We start from the raw sequence: 20,358 nt of genomic DNA, 5'->3' as shown, positions 1-20,358 counted from the left end.
CCACTCTTTTAATTCCTGGCTTATTTTCAAAATAAAGAGGCTGCTGTGTAAAATAACAATGGGACCATTAATCTCAGTGCTGCCTCTGTGTCCTCTATCCACCGGCATTTGACAGCAAAGACAAGTAAGAACAAAAGCAAGCACAAAATAGGTGCAAAAGTGAGGTTTCACACAACTAAATTATGATAGCAATGTTCCTGTCAGTGGTCTCACAAACATCAAGCCCTTCAAAGTAACACAGAGAGACCAAAGCGGGTCATTTGGGTCTGAAGCTGTTAAAGAGAGCAGGCTCTCAGTCCAAGCAGTCACTCGGAACAATATATACTGGCCCATATTTCACCATTGGTCTAGAACGCCTTGTCCTCCTCTGAACCCGTCACTTTCATTCAAGGAGGCCCAGATGATGACTGTCACAAAGGACACACAGGGGTAGAGCCTGACAATAGGCCCCGAGGCAGGACATTATGTGCAGCCTGACCTCTCCGAGTATGTTTGTGTGTTACACAGACAGCTAGTCAGGTTTCTACTGGTGTTTGACATTTAAATGTACCCCCAACATATAATAAACACCTTCATAACTGCTGAATAGTGATAGTCTACCTGTTGTTCTTATTGCCTCACCAAAAGAAAATATATTCATACAACAAATAAAGTAAAAAAAAGATCTTGTCATACATCACACAAATCAGACCATTCAGAGTCGTTTCCCAGCAGCAGTGACTCATTTAGTTCGTCTGGTTTCGTGTGTTGTAATCAGGGTGTGGCCGAGTCGTCACACAGGTGCGTGTTTGTTCAGCTTCGTTTTCCCTCTCAAATTAGACACTAATTTAAAAAAAAAAAAGCACAAAACAGAAGGACGCTTAAGCCATTCGAAAATAATTTTGCTTCACATCGATATGCGTTGCGTGTTGCCTACAGCGACATAAACATGGGTCGGTTTCATTTTTTCAACCAATCCTTGCGCTGAACATCGTGATGAACCTTAGACACATTTAAACACCAGGCTTCCTGAGGATGATCTCAGGTAGATCAGAGGTAAACACTTGATGTTTATTTCATTGACTGGTTCTGAACGTGTAGAGCGAGCAGCCCGCCTCCGGTCCGGAGCGGAGCAGGGTGGGGTCGGGGCGACGTGGGCGGAGTCTCGGCTGTGGTGACGACTCTTTTCCTGGTCTGTGTGCAGAGGACTGTCGGTCACCAGCAGCACCCGCACCGAAGAGAGCGAAGTGGGTAGGAGTGTCCCATTCCGTAGAAAACCTGGAATAAACCTAAACGCTTCAGCGTGTTTCTACAGGTAAGCTCCGCCATCGTTTTCAATCTGTTCGGAGTTAGTTTCGTCACGGACTTAGCGAAGGTGTTTTTTTTTTTTAAAAAAAAGATTTTGTTAGCGTGTGGTCGCTTGTGGTTGTTCCCTTGCGTGTGTTGGTGTGTTTCCCTTGTGTGGTGTAATTTTTTAGTCATGTAAGTTTGCTTATCTTGGAACAAATCCAGCCTTGTATTGTAACTCGTTTCCGCATACCTGAAACTGACCTCTACTGCCAGCTGTTTGGGACTCGCTACCCCACAACTTTTCCCATCAGGTGAAATGAAGAAACGCTTTTGCTTCCGAACTGCGTCGAACTCTTCCTTCGAACTCCAAACGACGTTCCGGGCTCCGGCGTCGAACGTTAGTGTCATTTATTAACGCAGTTTAAAAAATTAAATAAATAAATAAATAAAAAAAAACACGCCACCGGGGCGTTGTTGATGTTCCAGTATGTGTGTGTGCGCGTGTGCGAATGAATGCCCGCGTGCGAGAGAGGCAGGTGAAAAGAGGAAGACTATTGTGATGGCTTCTTCAGAAGGCTAGCAGGCCTTCTTCTCCTTTTTGTGGCTTGTCAACATGTTTTTTTAGAGTTTTAGTATGGCATCAAATGTTTTTCCTTTTGATGTTTAACAATTTGTAATATTTGTTTTTGCTTATTCATGGTAACAATTTTACGCCTATTCTTAACAAATGTTTCTGAGGCGAAATTGTGTCTGTTGCTAATTTCATAAAATTAGAATTTTTATTTTGTGCGTTTCTATGGAAACAGCTTGGCGTTAGACTTGTCATGCCTATAGATTCATGTATGTCGGACAGAATGTGTGGATGTCTTTTTTGTAAAATAAGACTTTAATGTCTTTTATTTTTTTTATGACAACTAGTTGGACTATGTCTAAAAAGGGTTTTATAACCTAAATTTTCATCCATGGCTTTTTGTAGTTTTTATCGTTTCAACTGAAAATGAAATCCATCATGCAACTACAAAAATGATTGTTTCAGCTAAAAAACAAACTTAAATAAACCAAAATATAGGTGTGATTATGAAATAAAATTGTTAAAAGCAGTCAGCGCCATAAAGACTGTATTAACTTTTCAGGTTTTTTAAAAATACAGTCCACTTCGGTAAAGAGTTTGGATTTTAAATGTGTTTGACAATTTGAAGAATTTTCCCACAGTATTCCAAAATCCAAGCAAAAAAATTAATGACAAAGATATTAATAAGTGATGATCAAAATAATGCTTAGTTGAATCTCTAAATTAATTTGGGCACAGTGATAAATTACAGGATGACTGTGTATAGAGGAATAAGTTCTTGTTCACACACAGCTGTGATGTACAACAGTGAGCACCTAATGAATCATTTCTCTAGAATCTGTTATTGTTGCTAAAGCTGTCATCATCTCCCACGCAGCTGTTCATACCAGTAGTGATTTCACCACGAGCTGCCAAATCTTACATTATCTCATTTTCTTAGTTTGCAGATGCGTCAAAGTCTTTTTCCCTGAAATGAACCAAATGCTGCCTCCATTTTTTTTATTTTTGTCTAATCTGCTGTATTCCTAAACGTTGGCGGAGTGTTTTTGGTCAGGTTGAATACATCTGGTTTGTTAAGTGGAACGAGACAGGATTGTTAGAATTTAGGCAGTTTTTTTCAAGACAAGGCTTCTGTTTATGTAAAGTCACTTTACCTGTTGTTCTCCTGTTTGAAATCAGGCCCAAGCCTCAGGAGCTGCGCTAGGTAAAGTAGTGGCTTCCAATGTGTTTCTACTGCGCTGCATGGATCTGATAGTGCTGAATGAGTGTTGGGTAGAAAAGGACAGATCATTAAGTTTTCCTAACGAATGCGCCTCCACCAAGTAGGTCTGTGTTTTCCAGTGGTGCCACTGCAGGAAATACTGTGGTTGGAAAGCTGCTCATGTCTGCCCTCAGGCAAGAGAGTGGATGGCTAGTAGGATACCACACAGTTGGGGGTGGGGTGGGGGGCAATTTACTGTAGATTTTGCAGTTACAGTTGTAGTGGTACGGTGATAATCTCCCCCCTCCTGCTTAATTCTGTCATACTGGCCTACATTAGCAGAGCAAGAGGCCAGGAGATCCTTTGGTTTATAAATAGGTCTACACTTCGCAAAGGGGATTACTGTATGGCATACACTCTGACCTCTTTGTTTAGCTTGAAGGATTTATTTGTCTGTGGTTTCACTCTCTTCCTTCTTCTGTCTCTGTTCTGTGTTTCACAAGGTGCTTCAGAGACTGGCTAAGTTCCAACACTTTTCTTGTGACCTTCGTGTCGTGTGTTTGTACATCAGTGTATTATAGCCTCTGTGTATTATAGCCTCTGTGTATTATTGTTCCCATGGAAAAGGTGACACAAGGAGATAAGGTTCCCCATCAGCTATGATAGGGGTGTTTGTAGCTAAACCCAGAGGGGAGGTGATGTGACATCATCAACATCAACTTCTCGAGGCTTCAGAGGAAATCTTTCTAACCAAAGTACAGTAGCTTTATTCAGTGTGGCTGCAGACTCCCAGTTACATCCTACGTAATTTAAATATTTCACATGTGTTTTTGCTTGTGCATATAACCATTTGATTTCCAAAGAAGTTGTTTTTAAAAAAAACAAACCTGGCTGTGGAATTTTACGTTTGGAAAAAAATAACCTGGTCTGTGCAATCTTTCAGGCACACCTCAAAACTGAAATATCTGTTCTTGTCCGAATCAAAAGTTGTACAAAATTGAATTGAAATGTTTCTACAACATTTTAAAGTTGTCCTCACATACACAAACCTCACATTAGCACCTACCATGAAGCATTGCCATAACGTTGAGTAAGTGATGCTGGCACTGCCCAGCCTGGGCCTTACCAATAGTGTGAATTATACATTTTCCTCATCGTAAATAAGGGCAAGCTGGGTTTGCACTAGGAGGTAGTATGACTAAGCCACTGTGCTCAATGTAAAAGAATTGAGTAAGCCACAAAAAGCCACATTCTTGGTCCAAGACAGCGGTGCAACGCGCCAACGAGCAGAGCTCGTCGCAGAGGGGTCCAGGGGGCGTCCCCCGGGAAATTTTTTAGAAAATGGGGTTGTTTTCCTGCATTCTGGTGCATTCTGGGGGCAAAATCTTCTGTTCAGTTTACCTACAAAAATACCCTAAATTCAACAGGTCAAGCTTAACTATCTTTATTTCTATCCTACTTTATGCAGGTATAAATGTGAGACTCAACAACTGAAAACTTACATTCACTATGTGAAGATACAGTCATACAAAATATTACTCAATGTTTACTTGTAAGCTTTACTTAGCAAGAAGACATTTTAACTTTGACTTAGACACTTTGATTTAACTCGATTATATGATTTTTCATTTCAATTTAAAAATGCATGAAAAATAGCAAGCAAGGTGAAAACACATTTACATGCATCACTGGTTATTCCTGCCCGTCATAGAGATCAAAGTGTAAGACTACAAAAAAGTATTGATAGTATCTTTCATTTACCTTCTGATCGGTCTGTCACCACTCCTACCCCCTCTCAGCATTCACCATTTGTTGTTCAATTAGAATTTTAACACAAAGTTTACTATATAACACTATTCTCATTTTCTTTCGATCGATTGTCCTCGCCTTGTCGTACACTAATTCGCGGGTTTAGCTTGTAAAAATAGAATCCTTTTTTTTTTTTCACTGGACATGAGGAGGTCATGACCCGAGTGCATATTTAATGATTGGGAGCGTTCAGGTCGCGTCGGCTATTTCCGTCAGCATGCGTGCCACCTAGCGAGAGAAAAGTTTGTTTTCTTATGTTACCGCTCGGGGATTTTCGTGAGTCCAAAAAAAGTCGGTTTAGCCTTTTTTTCCTAAAAATAAGAATGCCACTGTGGCTACACAGGCTAAAAACCTTGTAGCCACTCTGGAATTTACTTCACCTATGACGTAGAGGTGATTGGCTAGCGCAAGCCCAGGCAAGGAAACATCCCAAATGTCCAAGGCCCAGTTCCTCGCACTTAACAGCTGTATGAATGTCTTGCATGTCAAGTCAACTTTTATCAAAGCTCTGTCCAAATTTTCACTGTTTCTCTTAGATAAGATTTTGAAAATCATTTGATCCTCCTGCTTTCTTCATGAACGCATCACCGTTCATGTTTTTTTCATTAATGATGACTTATTCAAGCAGGGAGAAAATGAGCTCGAGCCGAGCACTGACTTACATGAGAATGTTTTCACTGTTGGATGTTTGAGCCGAGTTCTTCTTGTCATTATGAATCCAATCATTTCTGTGGTATTTGTTTTTCTTCTCCTCTTCCTCCCTTTCGCTTAATTACACTTCCATGAGATTGAGGCGAGGAAAGGGTGTGGTTTAAACATAAAGTAAGTCAACTGGGAAGGGTGGCTTGTTGACTTTCAACATTTAAAAATCACCGGAAATGAGGATTTTCTTGCTTTTTAGCGATTAAGGCTATTTTTTCTTTTTAAGGTTCTTGTTGGAGGTTATCCACTGAGAACGAGGAACATTGAGACAAACATGAGCTGATGGAAGTCACACATTTAAGAATTTTTCTTCCTTTATTTCAGATTTTTAGATTGCTTTTCTTTTTCTTTTTCCTAAACTTGAAATGTTCTAAAGGAGACTGCTCCATTCTTTTTGGTTCCTTTGGTTCTGTTGTACTCTCCAAAGCACCCCACCCCCCGCTTCTCTAATCTCCCTGAAAAATTAATCAGTTGTCAGTACTCAGCCACACTCCCGTGCATAGCAGTGGCACTGCAAGAAATAAGTCCCCATCAGACCTTGGCCAGTGGACACACAGAGCCATCCAATGCACCAGCCTTTTAGTTGCATCTTTTGGGGACATTTGACACCCAGTTTCCTTTTGACTGTGATGACAGTCAATGGGACAATGGCCACTTTTTTCTTCTCCGCACAAAATAGTTACACAAAGACTGTCTTTGTAGTATCAGAGACTCATTTCATCCTTTTCCTTTCTGCTGTCAACCAAAACAGGTGAAGACTACTGTAGGGACTCATACTCTGTAAATGTATGAAGAATGCTTTCACCAAAATAAAAAAAATGCCTCTCCATTAAATATTCAAGTTCTTTTTATTTTTATCAGAGCTACAGTCAAATCTATGCATTTAAGTTCCATGTCTTTTTGATAAATGATCCTCCTGATACAGAAGACGGAATTTGGACATCTTCTGTTTCTCCCACATCATCTGACGTAATGGATCATTTTGTGAACTTTGTTGCTTTGTAAGTGAGTCTGTTGCCACATCGGGCACTACACTTTTTTACTCCCTTCCCTTCTTCTTTATCAGATTGGTGTAATCTGATCCCGCTCTGCACTTGGGAACCTCCTCTGAGACGGCTCACATTTCCTCACATTCAGATTCACATTGAGGTCCCAGAGAGATAAACAACAGACGTTCTAGTTTACAGCCACTATTCGACATCTCCTAGCTTGATTCAGCTTGTTAAAGTAGCCGCAGTGAGTCAAGTGTCTGAACTAGGCCATTATCCTTCTCGCTGCTTATTTAATTCATTGGAGTCCAGTCTGTGGGTAACTGTGTTGTTGGAAATGTTTCCACATCGGTCATGGAAGGGGAGCACATTGAGCCGTATCTGCCACGTTTAGACAAATTCCATTTGTGTGCTGCTCAAGTGCACAGCAGCCGTATCTCATTGTCAGGGTTTTCTTTGTGGGATCTTGGCACGGCAGTGTTGCTAGGGTCTGGATTTTATAAGCTGTCTGTTACAGCCGTAGATAGATGCTCAGTCTTTTTTTGTTGTTTTTCTTTTAGTAAAATGTGAACTTTGAGCTGCATTTTTCTTGAGCTTTCTGTGTGACATGAAGCAGCCACCAGTGGACTTTCGGTTCAAACCCACAGAATGTAGAGCAATTGTGAAAGAACATCTTGTTGTGATGTTCCCCTTTTTGGCTGGACAGCTCAGCAGTGTTGTTTAGTCACAATATGTTCACCGCCACTTCCTGTCGCCCACTGCAATTAATCCATTAGCTGTGCATCACTTCACATCCTCCCTTATTGATTTATAGCTGACGGCTACCCAGTTAGCCCCTCTCAACTCCATTACAGTGCCACAGAGGCTATTGTTGGATGAGTTGGGGGTGTTTGGGGGGCTGTAAGGTTAATGGGGGTGTTAAGCTGTATCCCATTGGGATGACCGAACATCCCAATCTGTGAAAAAAGTGATGCTAAGAGCACAATGTCACCTGTATTTACTGTGTATTGGAGCAGGAGTATTAGTCCTCTCAAGGTGCTGAATTATAAGAATGGTTTATTGTGAAGTATGTACATGTTGTGTGTTGGGGAGCACATACAGTATGACAGTGTGTTTGTGACGTGAGGTTGTGGTCTATATGTGAAATAGTTGAGCTGTACAGATGGTGCCGGAAGCTTCACAGATCTTTGCTAACATAATCTGCTTCTTTATTTTTTTTATTGCATGTCAGCCTAAACATGCCATGACATTGGCAAGCCTGTTAGAAATGACAGATCACCGCATGAGTTTAAGTCTCTGCGATTCTTTTTGCTTGAAGTTCACAAGAACTACTTTAAACTCCATGTGACTAGAAAATGTAGCCAAGCTTGGCTTGGTGTAAAATGACAGGTTTAGTTGTGTGTTCCTATCTCTGCCTGCTAGGATGTCCTCATATCTGTTCATACCGTCTCAATGACTGAGTGTATGGTGTCACACAAGCCTCTCTAGGTGTATTTAGCCCCACCCAGGGCACTCATACACCCACTCAGTTTTCTGCCACACCTTTTGGGGGGGTTGGGGGGGTTAGGGTTAGGCTACCCACCTTGCTTGTTATGCTGGGTGGGGGTCAAGGATTGTGCTCATATTTGTGAGCATAGTTGAGATGTGACAGTCACATTGTCCTTGGTATCTGCAAATTATAGCGAAGCTACGTGTATCAGAAACAAGTTTAGAGATTGGTGTGAAGAGGGTGAAGTGTGAACTTTATTCATCAGATTTATGTGCAGCACCGGTCAGACTGAATGTACTGTGCTAGTGTGGAATGTCGCACCAGTGTTTCAGCATTGACTGCTCAGCAGTAGTATTCATCTCTGCTTTTCTGTTGCGACTCGTTCTCTGGCAGCTTTCACCGATCCACATTCCTTGTTTTACTATGCAGTTGTTTTGTTTTTTTTCTGTGGAAAAAGATGTGTCGACAGAGGCTGTTACTTAACAAAAAGTTCGAGGAGGTGAATGTTGAGCGTCACCGTTTGAAACCCCTTTTTTTATGTTGCTTTTGTGATGGTTGGTGTAATTGTTGTGAAAGAGTAAGGTACAGTAAGAAGGAATGGATGTATCACTGATTAACTGGAAGGGAACAAAGTTCAGTCACAGACACGCAACTCAACGGCTTGTACTCACTACCGGACAAAGAGGGAGGGATCAGCAGATCAGGATCAATATTCTAGTTTACTTTCAACTCCATCAGCACAGTTGACAAAGGAGAAGTGTGTGCTTGTTTTTGCCTTGGGTTTTGTTTCTATTTCTGATGTTTTCCTGGAAGTTGTTTTCTGTTTTTATTTGTTTTTTAAAGAAATTATGTGAAATCCCAAGTGTCAAAGAAGTAAGCAAAATTTAAGACCTCAGATGGGTCAGAAGATAAAACACCCACAGCACAGTGCTTTTCAGTTACCTAGGCGATATGCGGGGTGTGTCGCAGCATTTCAACAGTTGGCTGAACCTTCTGCCTCGCCCAAGAAAACTGACAATGTCCCTGATTTACAACAAATAGAAAAATTCAGCTGTATTTTTGTGCGTTGAAGCTATGCTACCAGCGTTGGATCAGTCAAATCATATTAATCAGATATGTTGTGTTTGACTTCTCAACATTTATTCTAATTTCTTTTTTGAATAAAGGATAGCCTGTTGTCTTTACTCAGAACCCCTTTTGTTTACTTTTAAAAAGGCCACACCTTTACTTAGGAAGGCATGACTGATGATCCATGCCAGTTTTTTTTATTTTTTATTCCTGTCTGCAGTCCTTTACATGTATGCAAATTTGTAAAGTAGCATGCAGCTGCAAGCACAGATAGTCTTCTAGAGAATGGTCCTGCTGGATCTTGTGTTCAACTGACTCACTAAGCTGCTGCTCTGGTGAAGCTTCATATGAACATATTTTGAACACATGCTTATCTGCAGCATGTCACCGGGACCCAAAATATGTTGGGACTTGAAGTGAAGTACAGTTTCTTCAAAGTGTCACAGATTCAAAGTAACACCCATACAGTGCACATATTTAGCTCATCCGTACACACAGTATGGTTTCTTCTTCGTGCATGCTGTGATAGAAAACAAATATCCTCTATACAAACTGCATTGATGTGTGGTCACACCGTGTTGCCTGGGGGAGAAGAGTGGACTGGGTAGTGTGAGGCATGGAAGCGCAAGACCACACATCCATATGCAAAGTTGGAAGGCATATAAAGCTGAGGGAGTGGCGCTCATGTTAACAAATCAGCTCCACTGTAAGGCAACCAGACAAAGACATTCATCTGTGAATGGATTCCTTTCAGTCGTACCCATAGATCAGCTCTGATTACAGTTGTCACTGAGTTGTTAACTTCTGCTAGTATGAAAGCTGCTAATTATGTGGTTTCCAGCCCATTTTATCTGAGCTCAGCAGCTCAGCTTTGTGGCATTTATCCCCTACTTGTTTTATTACAAGTAAAGATGGTAGATGAGTGTAGACGTCCTGCTGTAAAGCTACTGCATAACCAACTACCAGCAGAATATTTTCCACATATCATTTTGTTTAAACTTTGGTGTGTGGAGTTTTATTTTAATTAATTCAACCACAACTGAAATTTAGTGTTGCTATGTTATTATATAGTGTACTAACTCATTTTTTAATGGGTACTTCTGCTCTTTGTTTTTAAGGGAATAAATAACTATTGTAGTTCTATAGTTCCTTCAGAATACGTTACTGTTTTAGCTTACAAATTAAAATATAAAATTTTATTTATCTATATTATCTACCTATATTTTTCCTTACCAGGAATACTTTTACTTTCTGTTGAATATTGTTGAGACAGAAATAAGCGCTTGTGCTTTTTCCTGCAAACAATTTTCAAAAAGTCACACTTATTGGGACCCAGTTTTTACATGAAAGCTGAGCGCAGTAAACCAGTTTGAAAGACATCGTTTTACTGTGCGGTTTAGTCAGACGATTTCGTGAGGGTTGGTAAATGTAGCCAGGAGAATGATTTTTTTTTTTTGTTAGGAGGTAGGAGCTACAGGACAAACGTGCTCCAACAAGTCAGTGGCATTTACTGAATCTGAGGCAGTGATGAATAAAAACTATGAGTCTTCATAAGGATGTCAGATTTATGATCTGTGAGGAAAAGGAATCTGAAACAGTATGCATCTGAATTCAGATACATACTACAACATATAGAAAAATACTGATGAGGTATTTTTCTATATGTTGTAGACTTGTGTGAAACTTGTGTGTGTATTTGCTTTCTTTATGCATACACACAAACACAGTCATACAGTGTAGTCGAAACCTGATGAGCAGGTTCCTGTTTGCCATGCGTCAGCAGCAGGCTGCTCCCACGGCTGTATGGGTGGAGCCCTGGGGTCGAAGGTCACTCGGTGCGGCTAGTATTTGTGACTTCCACCTGTCTCTCAGCCCACACTGGTCTCACTTTCCCATGAGCCTCTGCTACTATTTGTTGTTGTTGTTGAATAATGAGAAATGGTGCTTTATAAAGGAGTAGAGCTCACTGGAATATTCACCAGTTCATGAACAGAGGCAGACTGGAATCAAATTTAGCATCATCACTAAAGGCTGATAAAATCTTGATTTAAGATCTGTGTGTGTGTGTTTTCTAGGTTTTCTCCACTGTCGTTTTAATAGGAGGACGCAATGATGCAGAGTAAGTCGATTTAAATTTGTTCTTCCTTGACTTTTGCAACTAAGTCAGTAACAAAGAGGTTATATGCTGGTTCACATTTGTCTTTATCTATGCATTTTACAGTAGGTCTACCTACTTCCACCAATTGTTAGTGTATTTTAATGATGAGGTCACTTCCTTAATGCCAGGGATGACTTTGGGAAGTGGTTGAATGTTCACGCTCTCCATCTGTCAGTCTTGCTAAAAGCTGACGTGATGCGACACCTTTGACATCTTGCCATTTCTACCTTTGTGCGTGACAGTGGGTGAACCTAATAGTGGCGTGGTGAAGGTGACAGAGTGGCAGCAGGCTAATTATGTCTCAGACTCTGGCATCCAGTCTGGAGCAAACACGATCAATGATGATGCCGAGTATGTTACCTCGAAGCATTACACCGAGACCACCACATCTGTCATGAGGGAAGAGCCTGGTAAGAAAAGGGACTGCTAAACCAGCCAATTGCACACATTTAAATATTTTCATATGTTCTTTGAGATCTTCATCATCTCACTCATTTAGACATGGACTACACTACAAGAGCCCACCGGGTGCGAGCTGCGATGTTCCCGGAGACTGTGGAGGTGGGCACCACCATCCTGTCGACTCAAACAGACCCGTCCCAGATGACCAACGTCCAGCGGCTGGCTGAGCCCTCCCAAATGCTCAAGGCAGCCATCATTCATCTCATCAACTACCAGGATGATGCTGAGCTTGCCACACGTGCCATGCCTGAACTCACTAAGCTGTTGAACGATGAAGACCCGGTAAAGAATGCACAGTAATCATGTATTAATAGCAAACTTACTATCATGTTATATCGTTTGCTTGCTCTGTATGAAACGCACGCAGCATTAAAATGACACTGGGTGTTTTGACCAGGATTTATTTGTTGGCTTCTTTTCTCACCAGGTTGTGGTCAGCAAAGCAGCACAGATTGTCAACCAGCTGACACGCAAGGATGCGTCACGTCGTGCACTGATGCAGTCCCCTCAGATGGTGGCCGCAGTGGTGCGAGCAATGCAGAACACGAGCGACATGGAGACGGCACGAGCCACAGCCAGCATCCTGCACAACCTGTCCCACCAGAGAGAGGGCCTGCTTTCCATTTTCAAGTCTGGAGGCATCCCAGCATTGGTCCGCATGCTCAGGTACTGGGGACACATGGGAAAACCACTGATTAAGAATAACTGTACTTTTGATCTTTTGATGCTTGTTTATTTTGCTGTCTAATAATTTAAAAGTAGTTTTTCCCCCTACTTTTTATAGGTTCATGTAATTTTCTTTATCTATTTGTCTTTTTGTTTTCTTTTGGTGTTTGGGAACATTTTAAGCATCCGATGAGGATGATTTTTACAAGTATGTAATGGTGTTTATTGTATATACAGCGCGTCTTCGTTCCTCGCGGTTAATGCGTTCCAGGAACCACAGGCGAATAATGAATTCCCCGATATAGCAACGATCTATTTATCTTATTATTTACGGCAATTTAGACATATATGAACCCTCCCTTTACTGATATTAAACCATCTTCTATCTGTATTACCTTTTCCCACACTCTTATTGACTGTTATAAGCACTTTTGTGTCTCACGGAAGTCCAAGACTCATGGAACATAGTGCACTTCCGGATGCCGTCAGCCAATAGAATGAACGTACGCCTACCAAAAATCCGCGATGAGGTGTAGTCACCAGTTTTGATGCACGAGGGCGCACTGTAGGAGCAAAACATATAGATCTAGTCGTAGATCCTAGTTTCTCCAGCAGCATGAAAGATGATACTGCAAGGCAGCAGCCAGATCTCACATCGCACCACTGGAAAAAATTATTGTTCCCCCTCCTTTTAGGTCAAAGTCAGCAGAAAAATCACAAAGTGTCACTTGAATTGTATGAAGCGATGGTATCTGATAGTGATTAGATCAATTTTGTTGAATTTCCTTTTAAGTATGACAACATTTAACCCAGTTGTTTCTACCCCTCAGCTCACCAGTGGAGTCTGTGCTGTTCTATGCCATCACTACACTCCATAACCTGTTGCTGCACCAAGAGGGAGCAAAGATGGCGGTCCGTCTGGCCGATGGCCTGCAGAGGATGGTTCCACTGCTGAACAAGAGCAACCCAAAGTTCCTGGCCATCACTACAGACTGTCTGCAGCTGCTGTCTTATGGCAACCAGGAAAGCAAGGCATGCTTGTGTTTCTTACTTGTGAATGCTCTGGTACTGGTACATTTTGTAGCTGCCAAGTACTTGTGCATGCTTGTAGTTTTAATTTTGGGTGTGGCATGTGAACAGAGTTGTTCAGGTGCTGACACACCGGGTGTGTGGGTGTGGTTATTTGTTGAGAGGAATAAAACGCATGAAGATAAACTGGTGTTTCTCCTGCCTGGACATGTGACGGCTGTGTTGAGTTCCTCAATGTTAGAGGAAAAACATTTTCTCTGCAGCTGCACTTTGTACACCCACACGTACTCACTCATCCTCTTTCTCTCGCAGCTCATCATCCTGGCCAACAGGGGTCCTGAGGGTCTCGTTCACATTATGAGAAACTACAACTATGAGAAGCTGTTGTGGACCACAAGCCGTGTGCTTAAAGTTCTGTCTGTGTGCCCCAGCAACAAACCTGCCATTGTTGAGGCTGGTATGTGATCCATGTTTGTGTGTGTGTGTACACGGTAGTCATTCATGTTGTGTTATCTGAACAGGGACTAATGGTTTCTCCTAACCACACAACTTCATAACAGCTGAGTTATCCAACGTCTGTTCCTTGCAGGTGGGATGCAGGCTCTGGGTAAACATCTCACCGGCTCTAGCCAGCGTCTGATGCAGAACTGTCTGTGGACTCTTAGGAACCTGTCTGATGCTGCCACCAAGGAGGTATGAGTCCATAAAATCACATCTCTAACTATTCTTGATGCAGCATGAGAAACATTTGGAAATACTCTTCTTCCTGTTTCCAGGAGGGAATGGACAGTCTGCTGCAGATGTTGGTGGGCCTGCTTAGTTCAGAGGACCTCAACATGCTCACTTGCGCCACTGGCATTCTGTCGAACCTTACATGCAACAACGCCTACAATAAAACTCTGGTCACTCAAAACAATGGCGTTGAGGCGCTGATCCATGCCATACTGCGTGCTGGCGAGAAGGAGGATGTGACCGAACCCGCCATCTGTGCTCTGCGTCACCTGACTTCACGCCACCAACAGGCTGAGATGGCACAGAATGCTGTGAGGACGCACTATGGCATCCCTGCCATCGTCAAGCTGCTCCAGCAGCCCTACTACTGGCCTGTTGTCAAGGTAAATAAGAAGGGAAGGAGGGAGGGATACTGTCTACATGTGGATCACTGACTTTTTTCCCCAAAGAATTATGTAATAATTTAAGTCAATCCATGGCAGCTCAATTTATTCAAATATCTTCATACATAATGTATATACTCAAAATCTTGCTGATTTGCCTTTGAGCTCATTTAGATTAGAGAAAATACAGTTTTCCTATTAAAATTAGGGAAAGTACTTCTGACGGTTAACCACTAGCTTTCAGTTTGTTAGGGCACATGAGTATAAAAGTGTGAAATGAAGACAGACATTGAGAGTTTGGTCCAGGAAAAAGACTGGGGGGGGGGGGGCAGTGTGCCGATATAGACAGACTAGACCTGACAGAGGGCAAGGCAGTCCACCAGCCCGAAAAAGCAAGAGAAGCACATGACAAGATCATCTTCCAGGGAACAAAAATATCGTTGCGTGTTCGCTGTGGTTGTTGGACTTTTGCCAGGTTTTACTTGTTCGTCATTAACTAAACATTTTCATGACTTTAACTTTGTCTTCTTTTTAACTTGAAGGCTGTGGTTGGCCTAATCCGCAACCTGGCCCTGTGCCCGGAGAACCAGGCTCCTCTGAGGGATGCTGGGGCGATCCCCCGTCTGGTCAACCTGCTGCTCAAAGCCCACCAGGATGCCCAAAAACATGGCTCGTCTGCCCAGCAGACATACCAGGTACACAAACGGCGAGATTAACTTCACTGATGAACTGAATGTGTTAAGATAATGTTGGGAGGTTATTACTTGTGATAGGAGTTATTTCTGAATGTTTGCTTTGTTGACATGTTTTCTTTTCATCTGGCTTTTCAGGATGGGGTGAGGATGGAGGAGATCGTGGAAGGCTGCACAGGAGCTTTGCACATCCTGGCCAGAGATCCCATCAACAGAGCAGAGATAGCCAACCTGCAGACCATTCCTCTGTTTGTTCAGGTGAACCTCTCACACTTCTGTGTCTCAATGATTCTCCTCCATGTGTGTGTTTGTGTTAACTCATTTGCTCCTTCCACCTCTGCAGCTCCTCTACTCTCCTGTGGATAACGTTAAGCGTGTGGCAGCTGGCGTCCTGTGTGAGCTGGCTCTTGACAAACCATCAGCCGAGCTTATCGACAGTGAGGGGGCGTCGGCTCCGCTGATGGAGCTGCTGCATTCCAACAACGAGGGCATCGGTGAGATACCCCGATAATGCACTGCAATTAGCTTAGTGTGATGTAGCATTTAGTCGCAGAGCGAAGCCAATTTACTGGAGTGCTGAGCTTTCTGTAAATGCAGTTCCCAGGTACTTTATGCTGCTGCGTCCATTTGGTCAACAGTGCTTTCACTCCACCACATTCCTGAATGCATAGCAGCCTCTATTTAAATAATACAATCATGGAATTAAGTGAGAAGTTTGGGATTGCTATATATCTGTAATGCTTCTTCTTATTACTGTTGTCCTAGTCTTAGTTTATCTTCAGTCTTATAGCAAACATCCACTAAGCTGCCATGTCCCTTCAGGGATCAGTCAAATGTTAATAAACTGATTCAGAATTGATCACACTGTTCAAATATTAGCACTAAAATGTTTTAAAGGAGTCACTGTAAATCTCTGAACGTGTCCTGATTCTTTTATGTCTCAGCTACTTACGCTGCAGCCGTGCTGTTCCGCATCTCAGAGGATAAGAACTCAGATTACAAGAAGCGAATGTCCATGGAGCTCACACACTCTCTCTTCAGGCTCGATAACGCAGCCTGGGAGATGGTGAGTATCTGGCGCCGCCCATTGCTCTAGCCTGTCGACGGAGTATTAAAATAGATTAAAAGTCGTGTTGTTGTTCCTTTCAGTTCAGTGTTTGCATACTCATCTCAGCATCTTTCTGGAACACAGTAATAAAGTACATTCTGAGATGCAGTTAGGTGTAATAATACTCAAAGGATTATTAATAGTTTTTCTATTTAAAGTGTTGACATCGTTTGACCTCTGCCCTCTTGTGATCTCTCCTCAGGCCCACAACAGTGTCCCAATGGATGGACCCTATCCAGACGGTGAGTAACTGCACATGCAGCACATTCCTCATCGCCGGGAGCAGCCAGAGTGAAAATGCTCTGACGTCCTAACCGGTTGCTGCTGCCTGCAGATTCCATTTAGTAGCGAGTTGAACAAGTAGTTTGAAATGACACCCAGCCAGTATTACTTCTACTGTATGTCCCCACTTTAGACACAAATTTATCTAATGGTTGTCATTTCCTCCATGGCAATATTTCACGTTAGAGCCTTGTCTTTATTTTCTCTTGTACCTTCACCACCTCTTTGTCATCACAAAGAAGGATTTTTCTCAGCCAAACTTCTTACTGCTGTTTGTATATCAGTGTCTAAATCTTATTTCCCACCGTTGATTTCTCCTTGTATGGCTTTGGTATTTTATGTCTCTTCTAAGACCAGAATGGCTCTCAAGGAAAAAGGATTAGCTTCTCTTCTCTACGGTCACTGTGCTCCAAAAATGTTCCTAGCCTATTAGATGATTTCCACTAACATGTACAGTTTCCTCTACTTCTGTTACCACTAATGCAAAAGCAACAGCAAAAATAAAAATAGAGACTTTGTCAAATTGGCATGCAACCTGTTGGCCCATGTGCAAGATATAAAAGCCAAAAAAAATGTCTTGCAGAACTGGATGCTGGTTTCCAAGGTTATGGAGGAGGATATCCAGCTGAAATGCCCATGGATGGAATGGATGGAGGTATGATTCCAGACGATTACCCAGGCAGTGTTGCCTACGACAGACAAGCATACCCTGAATACTGACCTAAAGGTAAGGAAATGCAAATTTGACCTCAGTCAATTTGTGCTTGTTTTAAATGGCAAATCTAAAAATCGGTTTTGAATTTGAGAATTAAAACATGTTGTAGATTAGAAAACTGTAAGGCAGGAACAAGGAAATGGGTTGTGTGGAAATAAATGAATTACGTCATGTTTGCTTGAAATAGCTTATCTCCTGGAGGAGTGACTGGGATGGTTGGATGACCTCAAACAGACGCAGGGTGAAGGAAGGAATGTCTGGCAGAGGGGCAGTTAGCATTTCATTGTAGCTGACTGAATGACTACACCACATTGAAACAGTAACTTAATCACCATAAAAGCAACACAAAGTCATCACAGCAAAACTAGACATGAGAAAATGTCATTAATATTAGAAATTGACATTTTTAAAAATTCAAAGGTAATAAAGAATTAAAACAGAAAAACTTGACTGTCCAGAAAAGATGGAAAGTGGGTTGGAAGAAAATCAAATTTGATTAGAAATGAAGAATTTTTACTGTGAAATTAGTTTATTGACATTGTAGGGATTTAGTTCTTTTCTGGTTAAAGCAAGAAATATCTTTCAGAATGCAGTGATGGGTAATGTTTGTGCTGTTGAAAGAATAAAAATGTGTGTGGATTTTCTATGCACAAGCATAAAAAATATTGACTTTTATGGATGTATATTTTTACCCTATTACCTACAGTTTCAATTGAAATATACACAACTCCCAGTGTCTTTTGTGTTTATTTGCAAAATGTATCTGTTTATCTTCTGTCAATAATGAAGTTATGCAAACATTTTTTAAATAACTTGTAACATGCAATACAAAATTCTACTTGATTCAACCTCCTGATTAGCATCCCTCATAAATGGAGACATTTGCTGCTCAGATGTTCTTAAAACACTGAGTCAGCCGTCCTAGACTTTGGTTAACTGTCCAGTCCCAATATTTTCTTCTACACAGGCTAAATTTACATCAGAGCTCTGTGTTTGAAGTCCAAAAGTTCACCACCGCTCAGCCAGAAACCCAAACATAGCCGGCTTCATTAGCCCTGATACCAAACTAGAAGTTTCGGGACCTGTGGATCAGGTTTTATCTCTTGAGGAGGAAGAATGAAAACCCCTGGATCATTCAACAGCCTCCATCACAGCCCACAAAACATCTTTGGTGGGATTTGAAGATGAGGTTTCATCATGTAAACCAGGAATATTCCACAACTGAAGACCTCTGTCCATGTAGAATGGGCTAAGATTCTTCAGGAACGCTGTATGAGTACCTGAATAGGTACGTTTTCTGCAGGTCATAGCAGCAGACGGGTCTAGAAAGAACTAGACATGTTGGTCATTTGGGACTGGGAGTAATAACTCGTACCAGTAAACCTAATATTCAACGGAGGTTGAACAATTTCACTTTTGTGAGAAAACCAAAGCATAGGTCATCCTGTTTGTTGTAGTTTGTTGTAGGACGACATCTGTTTGGCCAGCGATGACTAAAGCACTCTAGAAATAAATCTGTCTTGTGCCCTGAAAGGTTTTCAGCCTGATGTTGTTGTTGAGAAGGGGATTAAAGTTGTTGTTTTTTTCTCACAGACCCAGAGGAGGAAGACAGGTGGACAAAGGAAGCGGAGCAGCTGACATGGGATGTAAAGATACCATCGATGACAGACTGCTGCTTCTGCTCTCAGCCTGATGTAATATATGCAATCATCACTGAGTACGGGACTCATAATCTTAACAGGGCTCAACTTTGTTTTATAGCATTTTCTTTTCTTAATTTTGGCAGTGATGATGCTTGTAGGTTTCTGTTAGAGAAACTTTGTGTGCGTGTAAGTGTGTCTGTGTGTGTATGTGTATGTGGAAGGGTGTTAATGCTTTTCGGTGGGGTATTCTATGCCAAAGAGATTTTATTTTGTGATGATAATCATGTAGCTTCCTGTTCTGTTGTTTTGTTTGTTGTTTTTTAAAAAGATGCCAGACGTGGATCGCTGTGCTCTGTGCACATGCTCGCCACTCTGTTTCTTTCCTCGATGCCTTTGTAACAGACTGCTGTCTATGCTGTTTGACCCTATATACTGTGGACGTTCTCCCTGCTGTGGCTGACCACAGACAAGTGAACAAACGAGGATGAGGAGGCCAGGTCCTCTTTGAGTCTTTTATGTGACCGGATGACATGTGGAGTACATTTTTAGCGTAGAAATGTTTTTTGGTTTTTTTAGGAGTAGTTTCTCATCTTTTAAGTTATTCACTGGGAGGGTTCACATTTTCTGGCATCGCAGGAATATTAACAAATACGTCTCTCCTTTTATAAACTGAGGTTTTGAAGAAAATCATACGCGACTAATTATGTGCTTGAGGACGACACAGCTTTTACAGATGTGTTTAACTCATCCATGAATCAACATGTGATATAATGTAGTACAGCTGGAGCAAACTACTGACAGGAAAATTTGTCTTTCTACTTTAATAAGAGTTTTTACTGAAATTTTGTTTAATAAAAATAAAGGTTATATCAGATATTTTGTGTCCATGTTTATTGAGGTTGGCACCTGTTCTCCAAATGACATCATTGTTTGGTTACAATTATTAATTCTTCCACCCAGAGTCATAGCTGAAGATGCAGGTGTTAATAGGTTGAGATCCATCCCATAATAAGTGCAATTACTCCTGCTTCCCTTCACCTTCAGCCTGCTGACTGTCCTCCATTAGTTACCACGGTTCAGATTCATTCTCTAATGTTCTTAATGGTGTAAATTACAATATCCATTCATAACATTTTGCTTGATAGATTCGCAACGGTGTTTAATGTTTGAGTACTTTATTTAATAGGCTGTTTTATACCCAGAATGCCGTGCAACAGGTCAGAGAGGCTGTTAAAATATCCATATAAAATGTTTACTGCTGATTACTGGTATATGCGTTTTTACAATTAGTGTGTTTGCTGCTTGCTGGACTGTCTTATTGGCCCTCCAGAATCTTTTTATGCCCCATCCATAGGAGTTGTGTGCAGTTATCCTTCTCTGGTACGAACCC

At 41.6% G+C, this 20,358-nt stretch overlaps 1 protein-coding gene across 1 annotated transcript; it reads left to right on the top strand.

Annotated features, from left to right (window-relative positions):
• The first annotated feature begins 1,157 nt into the window (after positions 1-1,157).
• On the top strand, positions 1,158-19,842 carry LOC137599903 (junction plakoglobin-like). Its single transcript, XM_068321141.1, has 16 exons — positions 1,158-1,294; positions 11,174-11,217; positions 11,499-11,666; positions 11,756-12,000; positions 12,146-12,384; positions 13,215-13,416; positions 13,726-13,870; positions 14,003-14,106; positions 14,190-14,528; positions 15,071-15,223; positions 15,359-15,478; positions 15,564-15,714; positions 16,165-16,286; positions 16,531-16,570; positions 17,194-17,337; positions 18,919-19,842. Exons 2-15 carry the CDS (start codon positions 11,208-11,210, stop codon positions 17,328-17,330), a joined length of 2,175 nt encoding a protein of 724 aa, XP_068177242.1. The 5' UTR covers positions 1,158-1,294; positions 11,174-11,207; the 3' UTR covers positions 17,331-17,337; positions 18,919-19,842.
• Positions 19,843-20,358: the final 516 nt, after the last annotated feature.

This window comes from Antennarius striatus, chromosome 8 (genome assembly GCF_040054535.1).
Source record: "Antennarius striatus isolate MH-2024 chromosome 8, ASM4005453v1, whole genome shotgun sequence".
Taxonomy (NCBI): domain Eukaryota; kingdom Metazoa; phylum Chordata; class Actinopteri; order Lophiiformes; family Antennariidae; genus Antennarius; species Antennarius striatus.
Note: the sequence above shows the minus strand (reverse complement) of the source record. Positions and strands in the feature narration are given on the sequence as shown.